This window comes from Carassius auratus, chromosome 37 (assembly GCF_003368295.1).
Source record: "Carassius auratus strain Wakin chromosome 37, ASM336829v1, whole genome shotgun sequence".
NCBI lineage: Eukaryota > Metazoa > Chordata > Actinopteri > Cypriniformes > Cyprinidae > Carassius > Carassius auratus.
Window position 1 is genome coordinate 15,854,921 of NC_039279.1, and position 14,417 is coordinate 15,869,337.

The 14,417-nt window shown below is 36.5% G+C and overlaps 1 protein-coding gene across 1 annotated transcript; it reads right to left on the minus strand.

Annotated features, from left to right (window-relative positions):
• Window positions 1-535: 535 nt before the first annotated feature.
• On the minus strand, window positions 536-11,633 carry asah2 (N-acylsphingosine amidohydrolase 2). Its single transcript, XM_026223109.1, has 20 exons — window positions 11,473-11,633; window positions 11,167-11,276; window positions 10,764-10,907; window positions 9,305-9,481; window positions 9,040-9,167; window positions 8,687-8,764; window positions 8,468-8,588; window positions 8,004-8,129; window positions 7,047-7,133; window positions 6,851-6,955; window positions 6,274-6,355; window positions 6,060-6,175; window positions 5,734-5,828; window positions 5,596-5,635; window positions 2,530-2,628; window positions 2,288-2,383; window positions 2,046-2,198; window positions 1,703-1,759; window positions 1,517-1,605; window positions 536-987 (listed from the first exon to the last, which is right to left on the minus strand). Exons 1-20 carry the CDS (start codon window positions 11,600-11,602, stop codon window positions 795-797), a joined length of 2,226 nt encoding a protein of 741 aa, XP_026078894.1. The 5' UTR covers window positions 11,603-11,633; the 3' UTR covers window positions 536-794.
• Between the last annotated feature and the right edge of the window lie 2,784 nt (window positions 11,634-14,417).

Below are 14,417 nucleotides of genomic sequence, written 5' to 3' on the forward strand. Positions count from 1 at the left end.
CTTTCCACCTTGTGTTCATTGTACCGATGTTTACACAAGTTTTCGTGTGTGTGTGTTACTCTTTGTTGGTCTTCCCGTCTTCTGGCTTCAGACGTTTTTTAACGGTAGGCTACTGATTCTCCCATTGGTAAAGCATGACAGTACAGTAGGTGTGATTCATTGCCTAATTTTCGGTCTTTGCATAACTTAAAACCAACTATGCTACTAGCATATATCTACATCTCATCAACATTTATTGAAAACCGTGGGTCAAGTCTTTTCAACCTGGCGTAATACATAGAGGGGCTGACCAGCACCACATGTAATGGAAACGTTTATGTGTAAAACTACAAAAACATTATTTATATGTATTATTATTATTTTTATTATTATTATTATTATTATTATTTTAATAAAAATTAAAACTGAGGCTTTACTACTTTAAACTGACACTGGTGATTTCTCAAACTTTTGAGGATTTTTTTTCTTCTATTTGCAAGGTGCTTGCTACTTTTACAAGATGAATAGGCTTAGTGCATAATTAGTAGGACACCAATTTAAATGAAACATTTTTATTAAATAAATTCTTAAGACATCAAGAGCTTCTACAACAGTTTTAAAGATATTTTTATACTTCACAAAACAATTACTACACCTTCAAAATCAATATTGACATTTTAGTGCTCTTGCTGTGTGAAAGATTCACATTCAGTGTAAAGAACAACAACATTAAGTTACAGATTGATGTTTTTAATTGAGCACTGTATTACGAGCAGCTTATATGTGTCTAATGTACTCTCTCAGTGATACACTGATCAATAGTAGTAAAAGCTTTTGGTGACTTTAAAAGCATCAGACGTGCCCACGTATGGTGTGGCGGTGCTATCCGTCAGTTGCTTGTAGTGTCCAAAGTGTTGAATCCGGTAGGTTCCTGTCTGTGCCGTGAGCGGGATGTGCCACTCAACTTTTGCCTGACTCAGGCCAAAAAATCCTTTAATCCAGTCAAACCTGAATACACAAAATCAGTCCATATTATCATATATATGTATTTTTAATTATTAATATTACAATTACAATTTTGTACACAATTATTTATTTATTTGTTGTTATCCCAGTTTGAAAACTCTGTCTCAATGCTCACAGAATTTTGAACAGAATTTTGAAAACTAATAACAAATAAATTAACATTCAATTAAAAACTCTGATGCCCTTTTATCAGTTCCAGATCTGCTGACTGTGTTTTGCCTTAACACATTATGTCAACATAAATTTACAGACTGTCTAATCTAGAATTCCTTTAGGGATCACACATGGATTTCAGCCCGAAGACTGAATTGCCTAAAATTGATAAGACTCAGTGTTTGCCTTATCTGGGATAGACCTTGAAAGATACCAACAGCTTTAAGATGGCTTTATTAACTCAACCTCAAAGTAAAACTATACAATGATACAAACATTATAAAATATTATTTTAAAAAACATTAAAAACTGCATCTTTTTGCAGCATGTACTGTAGTGTCTGTAGAAAACACGTTACCTTGTTTCCCACGATGCATCCGTGTGAACTATTTCCCATGAGTTGGTGTCGTTATGAAACCTCTCCACTGTGACAAATGTCTTGTCTCTCTGATATGATAATCAAAACAGATTAGTTATATCTCATACATAAAAGAGCATGTTTTGCAAGAGATTACTGTACAGTTACTGCTACTAAAGAACTCACGATATCTCCAGAGTGTCTTGGGTTTCCAGCAACAAATGTGACAGATGCAATTTCTCCCTTTAGAATAAATAAATCACATAAAGCTTGTCAATTTATTATAGTAAGCTTTCACTAGGACAGTGTTCATATGCAGTCACATTTTTCATGGGCAAAGAAGAAGCGTAGAAGTCACATTCAAACCAGTTAAGTGCATCAAATTCACATGTGCAACTTGAACAAGAGCTAAATCTACATGGGGAAAACTCTAAAAAATTATTGATTTTTTCCACAAAATTACACCAAGCAATGGTAAATGTGACTGCACCTTTACCGTACTGTTTGTACCTCCGAATTATTGACCTACCACTTTATAGACGGGGCCAACTTGCAGTAAGACATCACCAAATGTTGTGCCATTTTGAGCTACATCTGCAACTGGGTCCTTCACTTGATTAAAAAGTTTGTCTTCATCGAAGAACGGGGGTTCAGGACCCTTAGGCAGATCTCCAATTGTTTCCTGTGAAAAATTGATTCATTAATGCGATCTAGTAAGCCATTTCAGTTCATCAAAAAGTCCAAAATGACTGTGAGGCAGTGGATCATTACGTGAGCTATAGCTCTGGCCAGGCCTCTGTAACGCTGGATGTAAGCCGAGAGACTGTGAGGCCCATAAATAGTGGATCCGCCCTCATATCGCTGGATCTGTGAGGATAGAGGAAAAAACAGATACATATATATTTTTTGGATCACTGATGTACGCTGGAGCACCATGTAAATGCCATGACTATATTACAGTATGTTTTGGTAAACGTCGATGGTTCATTAAAACTGAGGCATACAGTACATACCTGGTACTCTTCGTATGTTGTGATGTAGTGGGTGTAAATGTTGCACAGACCAGCGACAACCACCTCTGCATTTGCGAAAGACTCTTTTACCTCCAACTCCTATGGAAATAATGTGAAATTATTGTGAAGTCAAAAGGCACCTCTGTCTATTCTTCCTAAACATATAGACACATACACACAGCATACAGTGTTCCTGTGGCTCAGTGGTAAAGCATTGCAATAGCAGCGCAAAAGGTTGTGGGTTCGATTCCCAGGGGAATACAGACTAGTTAATAATAATAGTAATAAAAAAAGTTAGCCTGAATGCACTGTAAGTTGCTTTGGATAAAAGCGTCTGTTAAATGCATAAACATATGGATATTTGTGTCAAAATACGTTTATTAAACTTAAAATGGAATCCTCTAAAACAAGTCATAGCTTTAAACAAATGTAATTATTATATTTGTACAAATAGAGTTTTCACTTTTGGGTGAACTATCTCTATATGTAGACTGCTGGCTTAGAATAAGAATTACATTTAGAATAATGACATTTTTTTATGAATTCTTTTTTTTTTTTGGGGGGGGGGGGGTTTGAAATATAAAAAAAAGCTGAATCTTCAGCATAATTACTCCAGTATTCAATGTCACACTTCTGTTTTAAATGAATACTGTTCTTCTTTTGGCCTTCCTATTCATCAAATAATTCTGAGAAAAAAATGTACAACATTTTCAAGTTCAATTTATGTACAGAGAACATTTTAAAAGTTATCTACAAGAAAAGGTCAAATTTAAAAGTTGAGTACACTAATATCAGCAAAACAGTAAAACCGAAACAATCTTATTATCTAAATGCAAAAGAGGATTAATAAGTTTTGAGACATGACTTGAACTCAGACAAAGCGGAAGCCGATCTGTAATAGAGTAGGAGATTGTTCCACGATGTGGGGCCGGTCACTTCAAATGCTCGGTTTCCCCTCGATTTTATTTGCAGGAGGAGTCTACCTTCGGATCTAAGGCCTCTGGAGGGAGAGTACAGGTGAAGTAGATAAGACAAGTAAGAAGATGCCAAGTCATTTAATGACTTATACAGCAGTAATAAAATGTTAAACTCAATTCTAAAATTAATCGGAAGCCAGTGAAGAGATCTCAGAAGGGGGTAGCATGATCAAATTTCTTCCTTCCCTTCAGGAAACTCGCTGCAGCATTTTGACTTGTAAGCATGCCGTTTGGGACCTAAATATACCAAAAAACACGGAATTGCAATAATCCAGGTGAGATGTAATGAAAGCATGGATAGCAATCTTCAAGGAACACTTAGGAAGAAAGGATTTGATTTTCGATAGAGAACGAAGATAGAAAAGGTGTTGACCTTCAAATGACCGCGCCGATCTGCTTGTCTAATTTGAGGCAACTATCTATCATCACACCTAGATTTCATACTTGGGGAGAAATTAATTAATTTAAAGATTCAAGGTCTAGGTGATTTCTTGGACTGGATTCTGAAGGGTCAAAAACAATGACTTCTGTTTTGTCTGAGTTCAAAAAAAGAAAGTTCTTGGCAAGCCAAGTGTTCATATCCTCAAGACATGCTGTTAGATTACCTAGACCACTCTTATTTTTCCTAGACACAGGCATATAGATTTGCTTATCATCAGCATAACAGTGAAATGAGACATTATGTTTCCAGAAGATGGAACCCAGAGGGAGAGCTAAGACATAGCCTTGAGGGACACCACGTAATAGGTTGCGAGGGGAAGAAGAAAAACATCCTGTTTTTACAGAGAAACGTCTATTGGTTAAAAAATATTTAAAGGGGGGGTGAAATGCTATTTCATGCATACTGAGTTTTTTACACTGTTAAAGAGTTGGATTCCCATGCTAAACATGGACAAAGTTTCAAAAATTAAGTTGTACGTTTGAAGGAGTATTTTTGTTCCACAAATACTCCTTCCGGTTTGTCACAAGTTTCGGAAAGTTTTTTTCGAGTATGGGTCTGTGTGACGTTAGATGGAGCGGAATCTCCTTATATGGGTCCTTCTGCCGGAAGAGCGCGCGCTCCCGTATAGCAGAGCAGACATTCACTGATCAGAGCGAGAGTGTCGCGATATGTCACAAAAGAAGTGTGTTTTTGGTTGCCAGGGCAAGACAACCCTGCAGAGATTACCATAAAAAAAGCATTAAGGGACCATGCGATGGAGTTTATTTTTACAGAGCATCAACGGAGTTGTGCAAGTGTTTTTGTTTGTTCCCTGCATTTCGAAGATGCTTGTTTTACAAACAAGGCCCAGTTTGACGCCGGATTTGCTCATCGTTTATTTCTTAAGGATAATGCAGTCCCAACGAAAAAGGGTCATGATCGTGTGTTGGAACCGCATGCGGTGAGTAAAACGGCTTCAAATATCTCTGTGTTGTTAACTTATCTATCGGCGCGTAAGCACATCAAGTAAACAACATGCGATGTTGTCATCAAACTGCACTTTCCACATGTACAGCTTAAAAAAACAAAACAAAGAAAAATAGACATAAAGTGGAACTTAGTCATTTTCCAAAACCGCTAAGCAAATATATACAGTTTCAGTACATACCACATAGAGCCGTCGTTGCTGATGCTGCTCTTGTTAAATTTCAGCCTCTGGATCTGATTCTGGATCATAAATATACGCTGAATCTGACTGTTAGCCATGGTTTGTTTTGGATGTTTTTTTCCTCACGGTGTCACAGCTTCCAAACGCGCTCAACACAAAAGCCTACTCGCGCTTGTGATTCTTTAGCTCCGCCCACACGTCACGCCTCCAGCCGGTCGTGTTTTTCTTTCTCTTATAAATATAATAAAACTAAAGACTTTTTGGAGTTATGAAGGGTGCAGTAATACTCTATAGGTACTCAAGATTAACAGGATATTGAGTGAAAACGAGCATTTCACCCCCCCTTTAAACTAAATTAAAACAGCCCCCACTCCCAACCTAACGCAGGACTGCTGCTTACCAAGTTTCCACAAAAACATTACGCAGCAAAAATAACTGAACACCGATAATAATTTACAAATCTCACTACTTTTTACCAGTAGTGAATGTGCAAGTCTCACCTTTTTGACTGCCTCTCGTATCCTTCTTCCTGACATGGTACTAGATCACAGAAGACAATTTGGGGTAAACAACATTGGCTGGTTATGGAGCCACTGTTTACTATTTAAGATTTTCCTATACCAATTAACAGAACTCACGTAAATTCTCCTGGGACTGCAACTATAGCTAAAGAGCCGATAGTGATGATCTGAACGTCCACGATGGCTGGATGCCATGGGAGGGGCGAATCCATCTGCACAGAAACAACTATCTCTGTTATTATTTCAAAACAAATAAAACAGCCCGGCAGGAATTATGAATATTTGCCATTACCTATTGTCATATACTGTGTAAAAAGTGCCAATTCTGGAGCTATTTTCCCCTTTGGCACATTTTTATCTTATGCTAATAATAACAAAAGAAACAATATTGTATATCAGGTTTTGTTATTCAATTTCTTTATGAGCTTTACTTGTCCTCATACCTCCCCAGTGCTGAAGAGGATTGGTTTAGGCTGATGACAAGCCGTCGTCTCGTTGGAAGGGGGTCCCAAAATTGCATCTCTAATTCCATCCCAGAAAGGATCTCCATCAGTATCCCCTGGTCACAAGAAAAAGCATAACCATAAAAAATCTGTCAAATTATGTACCCATAAGAATTGGCGAAGTGCTTACCAAGCGTGTGACATGAAACCTTACCTTGTATGAAGTTGAATTCTCCTCCTCCATCAGTTGTACCAGCAGCAAAACTGTGGCCCAGAGCAGGTTTACACGTCCGTCCCTGATGACAGAAACCGTGTCAGCACAAACATCAAAATGAGGAATTTTCTGGTTCATGTTAAGTTCTACAAACAGCATCTGTGATGTTCAGACAACAACTACAGAAAATCCTGTTTTGGTGATGCACTTACAATTTGGAAGTGCATACAGGAATTATGCAGTGCAAAATGTGTTATTTCATCCGTAAAACTGTCCTTTTGAGGACTACTTCTTTAAATACTTAACGTGCATGATTACATTACATTTTTTACAATTTCCACACACACACACAAAAAAATTCGAAAATCATTATTATTACAAACTTTTTACAGGTAGTCAACTTATAAGGGTAGTTCACCCAAGATGTAAAACTCTATTATTATTATATAAATTAATGAGTAATTTAATATAGATGTGTATTATAAAAAATGGTATACAAATAAAATGCACTTTACTCTTTTAGTGCATGTTCTTGATCTCATTAGCCGTATTTCATGCACAGGAACCCTGTACTCACTGTATGAGTGGAGTTCAGTGGGACGGTCTCATCAGTCATATTGACCCACTGATGGGCGCCGTAAACGGGCCCATGCAGCTCCTGCTTTGCACTGCTGTACAACTCCTGCAAAACAAATTGACTACGTGAAGTAATGCACTCACACCAAAATCACTGATACACATCAGGATCAAGCAATATAACAAATGAGACCAACCTTTGCTTTTTTAGACATATTCTCTCCTATGATTCTGGTGCTTTCAAACATGTCCTCACCCGGTCCAAAAGCTATGCATGCTTTTTTCTGTTGAAAGGCAAATGGAGAATAAACATTTCCAAGTGTCTGCAAATATTTAATTTGACATATAAAACTCAATAAAAATATTCAATAAAAAATATGAATTAAAGTATAAATATTAAAATGTGTGTATATGCATGTATAACAAGATATATATATATATATATATATATATATATATATATATATATATATATATATATATGTAACGGAGGCCAGCGAGTAGTGCTGTGCAGGTAAACCTCACTCCCCGATCTCAAGAGATGCACTAGCGACAGACACTAGTGGCTGTAGCCATTTAGCCACCTTGTTAGTGCGTCCGCCTCCCATGCCGGAAATTTGTGTTCGAGCCCCACTCGGAGCGTCAGAGAGGACCCGGGAGAGAGGGGTTACATTGGTGCCGTGACCCGGATGTGAGTGAGGTTTAGGGGGGTGAGTGTAACAGAGGCCAGCGAGTAGTGCTGTGCAGGTAAACCTCTCTCCCCGATCTCAAGAGACGCACTAGCGACAGACACTAGTGGCTGTAGCCATTTAGCCACCTTGTTAGTGCGTCCGCCTCCCATGCCGGAAACCTGGGTTTGAGCCCCACTTATTATATATATATATATATAATTTTATTTGAAAAGATTGACCTTTATATAATATAGATATTAAGAAAAATAATAGAAAAATATAACAAAAGATATCTTAAATATTTTGGACATTGGGGTTTTTTATTGAATGACAGAAAATAGAAATTTACTGGATTGCAAATTCAACAATCACACTCAAGAAGATTTTAATAAGTGAAGTGTGACAAATGTAAAAAAAAAAAACTAAACAAAAGAAAATCCAGTAAATCTAAATGGTGCACAAGATTGTTGATAAAGAACTCACTCCACCGATGGGACAGGAGCTGTTAAGGTAGTCACACTTCTCGCCGGTGTTCACACAGACAGGGCCGCGAATGTTGGGAGATGAATCTCCAAGATTACTGGAGGAAAAGCCGGCTACAAAAGGGCCCTGGAGGTAAACAGACAATCTGCTTGCATTACTGCTGAGCTTTTCATACTATACCAGATGCAAAAAAGCCTATTAAAAATAACTGCAGACATAAGCAACAGAAATGTTATCTTCTGTTTAATTTAAAGGGCAAAAATCTTGCATAATAACAACATTAATTAACCACCTTCAATAAACTTCCTCCATGTTCAGAGCTTTCTCAGGGGAACTATTGATTTATTGAATGGCAAAATGTCCTTGTGAACTCTTCAAGTAGTTTATAACTAATAAAGACAATTAATTAACCTTGAAGATGAGGTTCAGAGGGAAAGGCTGTAATTAAAAGGTTGACCTTTTACCTCACCGGGTAGAAAGCCAATGTTTTTCTCTTGCTCGAAGGCGTAGGAGGCGTAGCCGAGGTTATCCGAGCTCACCATGCGATTGGTGTTATTCATACTGACGGGATGTACGGCAAACCAGCTGAGGGCAGATACATGGCCAATAAATCCCTAAGATCTTATTCTGTTTGCACTGAAACTTTAATTATTATAATTTTTAAAGTAAAAGGTGTTTTGTACCTGAGCAAGCCGATACCATCCCCGTCCAGATCTGTGAATTTCATGATGACAATCTGCTTGTCTGTGTTGAATTCATATCTGGGTTGGAAACAGAGTCAGAAATGTACCTTTGATAATCATTCTTATGATGGAAGTCCGGACCTGAAATCGTTTGAATGTTACAGACATTCTTCCAAAATATACTACTGTGTTCCACAGAAGAAAGAAACATGAGGGTGAGTAAATAATGACAATATTTTATTTTTGAGTGTACTATCCCTTTAATAATCAAAGCTGATTTCTGATACTGGTGGGATTTGAGTTCCTTTAAAATACAGCTGGATCAATATAAGCTCATCAGCAAACAAACAAACCTGTTTCTCTCCTCCTCGGGGTTGTTCATGTATGAATGTGGGCTTCTGTTCAAGTTGCTGTCAGCTAGTTGTCCTTTATTTATGAAAATGCGTCCAGGTCTCAAATTCCTGTGAGCTATATCAATGCTCTGATACAGAGAATAGAAAGCATTGTGACATCAGTGACATGCAGAAGGCATTTACATGAACTAATCCAAATGGTACACATTTCTATGTTAACATATCAGAAATGCATTTCAAGTGAGAGTTGGCCAGTAAAGCATACCTTGACTATTCCACTGACGATGGCTTGTATTGATGGTTTAATATAACCTTTACTGGTGATCATAAAGAGGGTGTACTGGAAATATCCACCCACACCTGCATGTGTGTGTGTGCCACTCATGACCACATTGTCCTGTCTGTACAGGTCTCCATATTTCGCCTTCAGCTCTTGAAGAACCTAAAATGGTTTGGGACAATGATGTAATGCAATTCTAATGAGATTATTATGAGTTTCAATATTGAGATTAAACTTTACCTCATGCAAACACGATACGATCAAATTGATGCGATTAAGTTTATAATTGTAACAATTATAACAGTACAATTTGTGGTGCATACTGATTTTAAAGTCGCAAATAATAAACAGGCATGTGAACATTCTACTGTCTGTACTCTGATTATTGGAAATAAACACATTATTGGTATGTAAACATGTAGTATTATTTATTAAACATTTCTAGTATTGTATATATATTAATGGTGGGCTGTTATTGGTGTTAACGTGCTGCATTAACGGGATACTCTTATCAAGCTGGGTCTATACTACGCGAGCTATGATGACTTTCACCTTGATATTTTAGCGTGGATGTATACCTAGCCGAATCTTTAGGGGATGAGAACGAGTCTTTAAACTTGTGTGTATGCCTACTGTCAAATTACCACATCAAACGTGACGTGCTAACACGGATGCAGCTAAGATGCCGCCGGGTTTGCTTCAAGGAATTTGTAAAAAATTTATTAAAGAAGCTTCCCAATGGAAACCTTGACAAGACGCACGCCTGTTTCACACATACTCCGCCTGCAGTGCGTATGCAGTCCGTGTGCGGTATGTTTGTGGTGCAGAAGCAGCACGGACTCATACTCATTGTGCTTTTACACAGGACGCGTTTGCAGTCGCTACTCGGTACGCGAACGATCACTGCACTGCTGCAGATACTGGAACACACTGACGGACCGCAACCGCTTGAAAGCTGGAATCTGTTAACATGGGTGCATAAAAAATAAGCAACGCATACACACTGCAGACGGAGTATGTGTGAAACAGGCTTAAGGTTGTTTGCACCTTGTGCAATGTGGAATTAATTTACAGATTTCTCAAGCACTTTGTGATACATTTTGGAAACAGGAGATGAGCCCCTTTTCTAATGCACCTCCTGGCTTGAGAAACCCCTTCTCAAAGACTTAATGTTACTTTTAGTCATTGTTTTATTTGGGTAACACACATATTCTGAATGCCTTCGGCAGAATTCAAATGAGCCATTTTAATCTAGATTAATCTAGATTAATTCCAAGATTACAGTGAGATTAATCTAGATTAAAAAAAATTATCTATGCCTGACCACTTATAATATATATATATATATATGTATGTCAATGACCCAAGTGCTATTATGAAAGAAGTGCTTTATGTAAACTTTTCCCATGTCTACAGAAGAAGAATCCAAAGATGCGTGTTCTACCTCAAGCCTTAGTCTCTGAGAGACCATGCCGATGTCTGCAGTGATGAACACCACTCTTTTACTGCCATCGTCCACGATGAAGGCTCTGCTGAACAGACGTGTGTGGAGCCCTCTCGCTGTCTGCCCAGTACTGGCGTAACCCATCTTTTCCACGAAAACAAAAAACAAAATCAGGATTAACAAGAATCTTAAAGGCCATTGACATCGATATCTGTCTTTTATCATCACATCTGATCAATGTCATAAACATTATCAGACTTTAACAACTGATGAATAACAACTTCCTACTAAGGCCTCACCGATAATCACACAGAACAGCGGGCAATAGTTTCAGAGTACAGTCAAATGATCAAAGTCTAAGAAATGAACAGAACAGAAAACCATTGAGAGAAACGAAACTGACCATAGGCAGATCTGCCACAGGCCCGGTACAGTCTGCTCGACCCACACCGATCAGATAAGGGTTCTCTGGAGGACTCACTGATGGGCTCGGTTCCTCTGGAGTCACTTCTTCTGGTGCCCAAATAATACAAATATCTCTTAATATTACATTTGTCAAAATAAAACCAGCAAAACGTCTCCCTAAGTGTTAGAATGCCTAAGGACAAAAGTTATTGCTTAAGAAAAATACAAGTTGGTTTATGATCTATAGTTGTCTTGTAATTAAACCATGTGTACAGTTCAGAATTGCTTTAAGACATATGATTACGTTTTTCTGAATCCAGTTTGAGGGACAGGACTGTTATTAGCCCCACTGAGACTACTGTCATCAAAAGGAAGAGGACTATGAGCGACATCTCCAGCCCGTTGAGCTTACAGTACGCAGTCTTCCGCGCCATCACCCTTCACTGAAACACACACACACACACACACACATGCTTGTAATACAAAACAGAAACACATATAAACACTATACCATTCAGAACACTGAGCATTGAGAACACACTGACACTTAAAAACACAAATCCAGATTTCTATGTTGCCAAATGTGGTAAAACTACACTTTGTTTTTGAAAGAGGTTTCACCAAGGCTGGATTTATTTGATCAAACATACAGTTAAAATAAATAAACAGAAATATTTTAAACATACATTTAAAATAATTGTTTTCTATTTTAATATATTCTAAAATTTAATTTATTCCTGTGATGGAAAGCTGAATTTTCAGAATCATAAAAGTCGCATGATCCTTCAGGAATCATAATAATATGCTGATTTTGTGCTTAGCTATTCTTCTTATTAATATTTTTCAATTAATATTTTTGTAGAAACAGTCATAAATATTTGAAGGATTCATTGATGAAAACAAAGCTCACAAGAATAATATTTACTTAAAAAAAGTCATAAAGTAAAAGTAGTTTACAGTAATATGAGGTCACTTTTGATCAACTGAATGCTCCCTTGCTGTATAAAATAATTATTTTTGACTTATGATGCTCATTTAGATGCATAAAAATGGCCAAATGTATGTTAATATGAATTTTCTGTATTATTCAAATATGTTGTACATGTATTTTGAATTACGCATTGCAGTGCATTGTGTTTTGTTTTAGGATTAAAGGAAATGTCCATAAATTTAATAGAAGTTGTACAGGTAATTTTGTGCAGGAACATTTTGTGTTTTTCTATGGATTTCTATGTTTTTTTTTTATTGCACATCAAGATTCAAGAGTATGTAAACATTTGAACCAGTTAATTTGTGTAAAATTAATTATTATTACTTGTTTTACTTTATGTATTGATCTTCATGTATAACACCTTATTCAGTACAATGAATATCCTGCATTTTTTTATGATCCCTTGTATACTGTTTTAAGTTATTAAATTATTAGCATCATGCTTACTCTGCTTGATTCATCCACACTGATATAGCAGATATAACATAATATCAAACAGGTGAAACATATTCCTGATCTGTATAATATGTAGTGAATGAACTTACCTTTGTCTGGACTCAAACTCAATGAAAGGTGTAGGTTTTGTGCAGAAGAAACAAGAGAATCAAGTGTGGAAGAAGTGCACACTTCTAGTGTATATAACGCAAGGACAAAGGTAATATTCCTTCTTCTGTTTATAGCCGTACTTCATGTTGACAGTGTGAAACCAAACTTGGAGATTAGATTAGATTAAGCTGCACAACATTTGAGATACCACAGACCATATCAAGACATTCATTTTAATTTTACGTTAAATTTTAACCGCAGAGAACATTCTCAGTTAATGATAAAAGTAACAAAATAAATGCAAAAGTTAATACATTTCTATATGTAGTAATGCATTTAGTACAAAAAGTACAGTTTCTCTTCAAAAAAATATAATAAAATTGGATCCGTATTTCAGAATTCTTTGATTTAATCTAAACTATAAAATACAAAAATCTGGGAGGTCCTGGTGGATGCAGCAAATAAAACTAATAAAATGTATATTATTCTATGGGTAAAATTGTGTAATTGGGAATTAATATCCATAATAGAAATACCCTCTTGTCCTATGTAAAATGCTTTTTTCCATCAGGTGTGCACAAGAATAAGTATGCAACTCTGCACATTAAAAAAAAAAATGGATAAAATGCAAATTTTTTAATATACTGTATGCCTGGGGTCCAATATTAATATTTGTCAAATACCAAATATAATTAATATCTGAACTATAAATACATTGGGGAATAAATACAAAATTATTTGTCATTATTCATTAATCGTTAGTTAATAAAATGGAATTCAATACATAAAGGATTTTTGTGGTAACACTTAATTATTGCAAGTTTGCATCATATTCTGAGTGTGCTTTTCTCTGTTTGTGCTAATTTTGAGAAATACTGAGTGTGTTTAATGCAAGTGAGATGAGTAAATGCATGTTGACGTTTAGTCTACTCAGATATTTTATTGTATCTGATACAAGAAATCTGATTATGTAACTCATGTCACCTTGTAATGCGTTACCCCTGACACTGCTTACTATAGCAATAAGTTCTGCATGCAATTAACTCTAATACAAACCCTAAATCTAACCCTAAAGTATTTATATGTTATTTAATATAACTCGGTATGTAAATGTATAATTACACTGCAGCGTAATGGCAAACTGTTGTATAGTTGTGCAAATACATTTTGATGTGATCAGGCTTTTATTGACAACAAAGGACGACTTTTCCCTTAAGATAAAAAACACTACCTCTTACGGAGAGTGGGTAGGAACTGCTTCGCTCCCTTATTCATCAAGTGTGACTGATCATAAATTCCTCTCACGGGAGATATAACTTTTGCCATGTGACCAAAGGAAGAACAGATCTTCACATGCATTCACACAAAAGTGATTAAACCTTCTTCATATCTGTTTAAAGAACTGTATATACTTAATGAGTGCTATTTGTAACACAACAATGTATGCAACCTTACCCATTAAGGGATATACTGTATATATAAATGCATGGGTCAAAGTTCAGCATTACCCGTTGATGTTTGATCTTCATATTTTCAGCACAATGTGTAGGTTCATCTGGAATTGGTTTGGAATGTGCATAATGCATAGGAAAAACCTTAAAGACATTATTCGACAGAAATTGTACTAAATGTGGACTTTAAGCTATGCAAATAGACCTCAGGCTAGAGAGGGCCATACCATTGCCACCTCCGACAGCTTCAGCCAATCAAAA